At 37.1% G+C, this 10,283-nt stretch overlaps 1 protein-coding gene across 4 annotated transcripts in view; it reads right to left on the bottom strand.

Moving 5' to 3' along the window:
* Positions 1 to 522: 522 nt before the first annotated feature.
* Positions 523 to 10,283, bottom strand: part of LOC106138477 (homeobox protein orthopedia) — a 37,731-nt gene continuing 27,970 nt past the window's right edge. For all 4 annotated transcript variants that reach the window (XM_013339630.2, XM_060951872.1, XM_013339631.2 and 1 more), the window contains 4 exons: positions 8,520 to 8,685; positions 5,458 to 5,610; positions 3,583 to 3,708; positions 523 to 2,494 (listed from right to left, as the gene is read on the bottom strand). In XM_013339630.2, coding sequence (XP_013195084.1) covers positions 2,355 to 2,494; positions 3,583 to 3,708; positions 5,458 to 5,610; positions 8,520 to 8,685 — 585 coding nt within the window. In that variant the 3' untranslated portion in view covers positions 523 to 2,354. The remainder of the gene's footprint in view (positions 2,495 to 3,582; positions 3,709 to 5,457; positions 5,611 to 8,519; positions 8,686 to 10,283) is intronic.

Below are 10,283 nucleotides of genomic sequence, written 5' to 3'. Positions count from 1 at the left end.
GCTAGTGAGGTGGTGCTTTTATTTGCACAATAAGTTTAATCTGTGATAGATGGAGCTAAATGTACTTATTATGGTGACAATGATTTTAGTTCATTTTCAGGATCACCAACAGCACAAAAATAAAATATTTGTTAACAATTTAAATATATTTTCTAACATACCTTTAAATTCGAAAAAAATGGACTAAACTAATGTCTATTTCATGTAAGATGTTTGCTCAGGAATTTGCTCTCAAAGAAATTTCCCGAACAAAAAGTAGCTTACATTATACTTCTGAAGATTTCTTGTTTGTTATTTTGCAAATTTTCTTCAGAACTTAAGACTCTAGTAATCGAATTCTATATTTTTACTGCCACCTGCTTGTCTGACATAACCACTTTCAATTTCCAGGTACTTCATCGAGATAGTATCGCTAAACCCATGAAAAAAATCATTTTCTCGGGAATAACTGCCATAGTAATATTTTTATTATTTTCTATTGTAACCCAAAAGGATTTAATAAACAAAATAAAACTCCAAAAATGAACATTGTCTATTTTATTGTATGTATACATAATAATACTTAGGTAACTAACATAATGTATACTAAATGTAGGCTATACAATACATATAAGGGCGAGCGAGAATTATTCACTTAATTTATTTTTCATACGCTAGAAATCTTCACTCAGTCCATCACTTACCAAAAAATGGAACGTAATTGGTTCAATAAATTAACTGATTATTGTATAACAGTTATATAGATATTGTTTTGGTTACTATTTTTAACCAAGCAAAAAAAAACATTTTTTTTTTCAATAAATATTAGATAAAATAATAAAGAATTTTTTGTTTTTTTTTTTTAATTTTGTTAATACCAGAAACTAAAATTCAAAGGATGATAACGGACGGAAACATTGCAAACACAATACAAATAAAGATATAATTATTACACATAATATTTCGGGATAAAATAAAGCAAATAGGAACTGTGAACCACTTTTTAATTAAAAACGTAAAGTAAAATAATAGAGTGGTATTCAGTTTCCCAAATTAATAAAAATACTTATGTTCTTATGATATTTATTACCTAACTATACATTTACACACACAAAATATACTTTGGATTGGAACACCCTTCAAAACAGCTACAGTTCGTGATTGAAAGACATTATTTTAGTATTCAAATAACAGTATTAATTTCATTTTTGACAATCTAATCAATCTTTTTCTTTGAATTTTCATGTTAAAAAAGCTTATTATTATCTTAACAAATTATTGATATAAAAATGCCTTTATGTCAACGGATAAAATAATAAAAAAATGTCACGAGAGAGACCTTTCATCTGATATCACATTTACTCTCTCATTATTTGGCTTTATTGATTAGTGTCTATTTCTTAAATGCAGGGTAGAGGTTCCACAGGCTTCTTCACATTAAAATCAATTTTAAAAAAACATACAAAATTTACGACGAATACATCTAAAATAATTTTGAATGCGAAGAAGCCAGACTATTTTATTCTATAACAATTAATTATACTACATTTTGAATTTGGAATGTATTAAAACATACCTACTGGCTATGTTTTGGATTACCACAATATTTTTTGTAGATACACCAATGTATTATGCCTAATTAAAAACTACTTAATACCATTATTTATCGCTTAAGAAATAAATAGCTTACGAGTTATTTATAATTATTAAATTTATTATTGTACGAATGCGTATACATGTATTTTCAGAATACAGTAAATTTTTTTTTGATATCCTGGAAAATATATATTTCATGGTCACATTAAAAATGCATAGAATTTTGAAAATCAGACTTTGGTTTAACTTATTCGTATATAAGAAGTTCGTATACATGAAAAATTAATTTTATTCAAGCTGAGTTGATGAGACTACGTTATTTTGAATAATTTTACACTCACGAAGGTGTTTCAATCGCAATAATGAATTTATATTAATGAAAGACAAATCTTGTTGATGAATTATAATCACTTTTTGATGATACAAAAATTTTAAATCTTTGAAAAAGGTGATTTATGCATAAAATGGTATCGAAATATTGCGTTTAGTTTCTGCCATGTCGCTTCACTAAGAATAGACCGTATATCCATTACAATTTAGCTGCACGTAAACGGAATGACGATCGTATCTTCGAATATGTTGATTTAACTATCAAGTTGTATTAGAAAATTGCGTACAATTTCTTTTCTATCACTGCATAAACTGAGAGTCACAATTCAGCTGCAAGTTGGTACGGTCTCAAAGACATATCATTACAAACGTTACCTGCGAGTTTAACGTCAAGTCGAATCGGAATATTGCAAGTAATGTCGGCCCTGCGCGTGCGCCGGCGCGGGCGGTCAGTAGACGGGGCTGTGCGCGTCGTAGTTGAGCTGCAGGTAGGGCGGGATGGCGGCCGACAGCTCGGACGCGCGCCGGCGCAGCGCCGCGATGCTGTGCCCGCGCCACACCTCCTCCTCCGCCGGCTCGCCGCCGTTGCCTGCAGAACATTGTAATATACATACATACATACATATGATCACGTCTTTATCCCTTACGGGGTAGACAGAGCCAACGGTCTTGAAAAGACTGATAGGCCACGTTCAGCTGTTTGGCTTAATGATAGAATTGAGATTCAAATAGTGACGGGTTGCTAGCCCATCGCCTAAAAGAAGAATCCCAAGTTTATAAGCCTATCCCTTAGTCGCCTTTTACGATATGGAAAAGAGATGGAGTGGACCTATTCTTTTTTGTATTGGTGCCGGGAACCTCACACCATTGTAATATCAGTTCTGTTCTCGTCCTGTCATTGATCATTACGGCTCTCTCTTTTTCTTTTTGTTTTTTTTTTTTTTATACGGGACTAACATATCATTGGTTACGGCTCTCTTTTTTTTTAATTCGGGATAATTTAATCAGTTCTGTGTTTGTCATATCATTGGCTACGACTCTCTTTTTTCTCTTTTTCAAATTACACTGGTTGAGTTAGCCTCGAAGTGAGTTCGAGACTTGTGTTACGAGATAATAACTCAACGATACTATATTTTATAATAAATACTTATATAGATAAACATTCAAAACCAAGGCCTAGCAACCTGTCACTATTTGAATCACAATTCTATCTTAAAGCCAAATAGCTGAACGTGGCCTATCAGTCTTTTCAAGACTATTTACTCTGTCTACCCCGCAAGCGATATCGCTATATAGACGTGTAAGTGTGTGGCGTGTGTGTAGACGTGTCTATATAAAAGATCGTCTATATAGACGTGACCATATGTATGTATATATGTACATACATACATACATATGGTCACGTCTATATCCCTTGCAGGGTAGACAGAGCCAACAGTCTGGCAAAGACTGAATGGCTACGTTCAGCTATTTGGCTTAATGATAGAATTGAGATTCGAATAGTGACAGGTTGCTAGCCTATCGCCTAAAAAAGAATCCCAAGTTTGTGATCCTATCCCTTAATCGCCTTTTACTACATCCATGGGAAAGAAATGTAGTTGTTTCTATTCTTTTTTGTATTGGTGCCGGGAACTACACGGCACTATATATATATATATCTACAAATATATAAATTACCGGAAGCGTTAGGAGAGCCATTGTTGTTGGCGCAGTGGGCCATGTGGGGGGGTGTCGGCGACCCCTCCAGCGGTCCTGACTGCTGACCGCCGCTGATGTTGTTGCAGTACGACATCATCGTATCTCCTGGAAATATACAGTTATATTTATTATTTGAATCACTACATGGTACAAAACAAAGTCGCTGTTTTAGTCTCTTTGTCTGTATGCTTAAATCTTTAAAATGACGCAACGGATTTTGATGCGGTTTTTTGTGACAGGTGGAGTGATTCAAGAGGAAGGTTTTTATGTATAATAACATTTATAATTTTGCACCCGTGCGAAGCCGGGGCGGGTCGCTAGTGGTATATAAAAGGATATTACCACTCCATTTCTTTACCGTGGATATCTTAGACAGTTATATTTAATAATACAATGGTAGGTATATAAATGCATAGAACTCTATTTCCTTACCGTGGATGTCGTAAAAGGCGACTAAGGGCTGAGCTCATAAATTTGGGATTCTTTTTTTAACGCTAAAAGCTAAAAGGTAGCAACCTGTTACTATTTGAATCTCAATTCTATCATTACCTACACCAAACAGCTAAACGTGACCTATCAATATTCTCAAGGCTGTTGGCTCTGACTACACCGTAAGGGATATAGATGTGATTATATGTATGTATACAAGAATTTATATAACAAGGTAATTTCAGAACTGTGTTTCAGACCCTGTCCAAGCACCGTGCATCCTTATTAGTATTCAGTAATAATCAAGGCTTCAGCTCGCTGTAAGATTATTTAAACAGAACATCTACATCAACTGTCGAGAACTGATTTGAAAAAAAAAAAGTACTAAAATTCGATTCGAGGCAATATTATATTCGCTCGATACTCAATGAAATGCCCTATAAAAGTTATAAGGAAAGTTCTACACGAGCGTTACAGGGATTAATTCGTACAAAACAAACTTTACGCCAACTGTGGCGTCTGTTTAGAACCCTTCCACACTTCATTTTCACGACCAAATGCAGTTAGAACTGCATTAAACTTAGGCGGGATGCTGTCGCCGGCGACTGAGAAATCTCACTATAGTACACCTACAATTTGTGTAACGATAAAATATCAGAAGCATAATTATAACATTTGTCCGGGATTTGTTTCTGTTCAAATTGTCAGGAATAAAAGTGTAATTATTAATCTATTCAATATATAATTAATTTATTTGATTTGCTACACACAATTTACAATTTCATATGGAATACAAATTAATAAGGGTGTGAGTTGCAGCAATACTAAAAGGTCACAACTCAACGAATTTATTGCTATAGAGCAATACGCTGATTTTCAGTTTTTATTACGTACATATAGTCACGTCTATATCCTTTGCGAGGTAGACAGGGACAACAATTTTGAAAAGGTTAATGTGTCACGTTCCGCTGTCTAGCTTAATGATAGAATTGAGATTCAAACACTGACAGGTTGCTAGCCCATCGCCTAAAAGAAGAATCCCAAGCTTGTAAGCCTATCCCTTAGTCGCCTTTTACGGCATCCAAGGGAAAAAGATGGAGTGATCCTATTCTTATTTCTATTGGCGCCGGGAACCACACAGCATTACACTGTTTCTATGACTTGAGTTATTGCAAGAGGGAACAGTGTGTGTTACCACTTAGACCATATCTTGCTTATCACCAGCTAGATTGAAGACTAACGCACTCAAATTTTCAAGACGTAAAATACATATTTCTCCTCATTGATTTATGGCCGAACTTAGCCGTGGTAGTATAACAAAATACGGATCTATTTCTTTTAATATAAATTTCGATAACTATGAACTTAGATAAAGGTTTACCGAAGTACCATCCAAAAGGTATAAGTATGATGATGAAGACTTACCCAAAGAGTTGAGGGGGTAATGCGACTGGTAAGGCTGACCAGAGGCCACAGAGCTGATGGGGAGTGAGGGGTTCAGATCGGCCGCCAGCTGGGGCAGGGTGCTCGCCCCGAACCCACCCATAGATACGCCCCCTTGAGATAGCTGACCCAGTCCTGAAAACGAGAACATACATATACATTTATATTATCACGTCTATATCCCTTGCAGGGTAGACAGAGCCAACAGTCTTGTAAAGACTGATAGGCCACGTTCAGCTGTTTGGCTTTAAGATAGAATTGAGATTCAAATAGTGACAGGTTGCTAGCCCATCGCCTAAAAGAAGAATCCCAAGTTTATAAGCCTACCCTTTAGTCGCCTTTTACGACATCCATGGGAAAGAGATGTAGTGGTCCTATTCTATTTTCTATTGGTGCCGGGAACCACACGGCAAAACGAGAACATTGTGTTGAAATAAATAACATACATAAAATCACACCTCTTTCCCGGAGGGGTAGGCAGAGACAACCTCTTTCCACTTGCCACGATCTCTGCATACTTCCTTCGCTTCATCCATTTTCATAACTCTCTTCATCGTCTCGTCTCGTCGACGTCGTCTCGTTCGTCTTCCTACTCCGACCTTTCCCTCCACACTCTCCATGTATATCTGCTTAGTCAACCTGCTTTCATTCATCCTCTCCACATGACCGAACCATCTTAACATACCTTTTTCTATTCCTGTAACTACATCTTCTTTAAAAAATAAATATATACGGGACAAATTACACAGATTGGGTTAGCCTCGAAGTAAGTGCGAGACTTGTGTTACGAAAGACTAACACAACGATACTATATTTTATAATAAATACTTATATAGATAAACATCCAAGACCCAGGCCAATCAAACAAATTTTGTTTACATGTACATAAATTTCCGAAAGGGTAGGATTGTTTGTTTGTTTGTTAACTCTTTATTGCATATAAAAAAATGAAACAAAAAATAGAAATCAGGCACTGGATTTAGAATAATATGTACAATGGCGGACTTATCCCAATAGGGATTTCTTCCAGCCTATTAAAATATAAAGGAAAATCCAGAATCAAAGAGGCAGCGCTTAACTTTACTTAAAAAAATGGCACGTACTATATGTCCTGTCATCAAATTTTATTATTACATAAGAAGACCGCAGTAAATTTTTTTTTCATTTCCTTTGATGACTGAATCCTATGTTAACCTTGGAAATTTAAGATAGTTAAGTGATATTTTTTCTTACCAGGTAGGTAAGAAACTTACAAACTGTAAGCTGATATGCAATATTGGATTCTTGCAACATAATTTCAATAACAATCGCTCGAATATTTCACACATTCACATTTCATCAGGATTTCTTATCACCTTGGCAGTGTGCAAATATTACACACGATAAGTCCGTTCGCGATAGTAGTCGCTTTGTGACATACATACGTATAATCACGTCTATATCCCTTGCGGGGTAGACAGAGCTAACAGTCTTGAAAAGACTGACAGGCCACGTTCAGCTATTTGGCTTTAAAATAGAATTTTCGTGTGGTTTGCCGTGTGGTTCCCGGCACCATTACAAAAAAGAATAGGACCACTCCATCTCTTTCCCATGAATGTCGTAATACTCGACTAAGGGATAGGCTTACGAACTTGGGATTCTTTTTTTAGGCGATGGGCTAGCAACCTGTCACTATTTGAATCACAATTCTATCTTAAAGCCAAACAGATGAACGTGGCCTATCAGTCTTTACAAGACTGTTGGCTCTGTCTACCCTGCAAGGGATATAGACGTGACCATATTTTTTTTTTTTTTTTTTTTTTTTTTTTTTTTTTTTTTTTTTTTTTTAAATAATAAATATAATAAATAAATATATACGGGACAAATTACACTGATTGAGTTAGCCTCGAAGTAAGTTCGAGACTTGTGTTACGAGATACTAACTCAACGATACTATATTTTATAATAAATACTTATATAGATAAACATCCAAGACCCAGGCCAATCGGAGAAAGTTCGTTTCTCATCATGCCCTGGCCGGGATTCGAACCCGGGACCCCTGGTGTCACAGACAAGCGCGCTACCGCTGCGCCACAGAGGCCGTCGTATGTATGTATGTAAACACTTTAGGGCCTACACGCGTTGCCAAATCTGAACGGAGGTAACCCATGCGGTTAACAGCGACCCAAGAGACCAAAAGACATTGGTACTCTTCTAAATTTACTCAATATCAAACAATGTTGACGCATACTCGTAATGTCTTTAAATAGATCTTAATTATCTGCAGGCATAGACCAGGGTCTATCAGCGAACACGCCAGGGCTACACACGTCTCCAGCTCCGAACGGGGGTAAACCATGGGAGGGTAACAGCGACCCAGGGGACCGAAAGATGTTGGTACTCTTCGTAACTTACTCTAATGAGTAATACAATGTTGACACATACATACGTATAATCATGTCTAAATCCCTTGCAGTGTAGACAGAGCCAACAGTATTGAAAAGACTGATAGGCCACGTTCGTCTATATCCCTTGCGGGGTACACAAAGCCGACAGTCTTAAAAAGACTAATAGGCCAAGTTCAGCGTTCAGCTGCTTGGCTTAAAGATAGAATTGAGATTCCAATAGTGACAGGTTGCTAGCCTGTCGCCTTAAAGAAGAATCCCTTAGTCACCTTTTACGACATCCATGGGAAAGAGATGGAGTGGTCCTATTCTTTTTCCTATTGGTGCCGGGAACATACTTGTGGCGACATCTCTACGCTACTCGTCACAACATCAAATCACACAACAACTGTCAATCATCGCGAAGAAATTGACGCGCTCAACCAATAGCAGCGAAGAATCTAAGACGCGATTTCAAAGATTTTCACGGATTGGAGCTATATGTATATACAACCTCCGACACAACATCGTCGGAGCCGCGGTTCCCCAGGCATAACACCTAGCCTGGCGGAAGATCTTCCATTTAATGGCGGTCGAGCCGAATCATCGCTCCCGCTACATACTCTTAATGTCTTTAAAACGATCATATACTCTTAATGTCTTTAAAATGATCTTAATTACCTGCGGGCATAGACCAGGGTCTATCAGCGAACACGCCAGGACTACACACGTCTCCAGCTCCGAACGGGGGTAATCCATGGGAGGGTAACAGCGACCCAGGTGAACGGAAGACGTTGGTACTCTTCTTGCGTTTCTTCCACTTCGCTCTCCGGTTTTGGAACCACACCTGGAAGGAATGATGAAAGTTAATATACATTATTAATATTAATAGATAGATAGATAAAACTGTCGTGTGATGCCGTGTGGTTGCCGGCACCAATACAAAAAAAAAGAATCGGACCACTCCATCTCTTTCCCATGAATATCGTAAAAGGCGACTAAGGGATAGGCTCACAAACTTGGGATTCTTTTTAGGCGATGGGTTAGTAACCTGTCACTATTTGAATCTCAATTATATCATTAAGCCAAATAGCTGAACGTGGCCATTCAGTCTTTTCAAGACTGTTGGCTTCGTCTACCCCGCAAGGGATGTTGACGTGACCATATGTATGTATGTATGTAGATAAAACTCTTTATTGCACCATAAGAGTAAAACATACAAAACAGCACAAAGCAGATATAAATGGTTCAAAGGCGGACTTATCGCTAAAGCAATCTCTTTCAGTCAACCTTTGGGTGGAAATAAACCAAACAGGAGATTGGCGTTGGCGCAGAGCAAGATTACGAGTATTTAAGTAGTACGAGTATTACGAGTATTTAATTAACTGTTATCGCACTACCCGTACATACATAAATCTCAGTTTGGTCCAAATGTGCCTTAAGGCAGGAAGGCCACCTACAAAATTATATTCCAGGTTGCCACTATTTGAATCTCTATTCTATCATTAAGCTAAACAGCTGAACGTGGCCTATCAGTCTTTTCAAGACTGTTGGCTCTGTGTATTTTGCAAGGGATAAAGACGTGATTATATGTATATGTACATACATACATACATATGGTCACGTCTATGTCCCTTGCGGGGTAGACAGAGCCAACAGTTTTGAAAAGACTGAATGGCCACGTTCAGCTATTTGTATATGTACGTAGGTAACATATGTATGTTAAATCTCATAGTAACCCTAATTATTAATATTAATACCAAAACCCTATATTAACTTTAATACCAGACGTTTAAATTTCAAACCGATCGTCCCTCACCCATTTCTATTACCAATGCCTATCCTGATCTATTAATCAACCTTCGGGAAATCCGCAAATCTGGAGGATTTCACTGCAATCGTGGATCATTTTTCACGAACCCCGCCGCCATATTGATTGTATGGTGCGGCGGTAACAGAAACTGTAATTTATCTTTATATAAGTACTAGCTGTGCCCGCGACTTTGTCCGCGTGGGTGTTAAGGGCATCATTGAAGCCCTCAAGGATAAATAATTTTCTCCGTTTTTTTTTCACATATTCCATTATTTCTTCGCTCCTAATAGTTCCAGCGTGATGTTATATAGCCTAAAGCCTTTCTCGATAAATGGTCTATTCAACACAAAAAGAATTTTTCAATTCGAACCAGTAGTTCCTGAGATTAGCGCGTTCAAACAAACAAACAAACTCTTCAGCTTTATAATATTAGTATAGAAGATGTGGGTTTGACGTTTCCGTTTGTCATTCTATTTTTAATTGTAGTTTTAATATTGTCATCAATTTATGGGCCCACTACAACGTCGATCTTGGCTTCCGTGAAATTAAGAAAAGAGAATATGTTCGACTTTAGGTTTTTTCAAGGCAAGCAAAAAGAGGCATTATATGAGGAACCGTATATCACTTTCTTA

Source organism: Amyelois transitella, chromosome 26 (genome assembly GCF_032362555.1).
Source record: "Amyelois transitella isolate CPQ chromosome 26, ilAmyTran1.1, whole genome shotgun sequence".
NCBI lineage: Eukaryota > Metazoa > Arthropoda > Insecta > Lepidoptera > Pyralidae > Amyelois > Amyelois transitella.
This window is presented reverse-complemented; position numbering and strand designations above follow the sequence as displayed.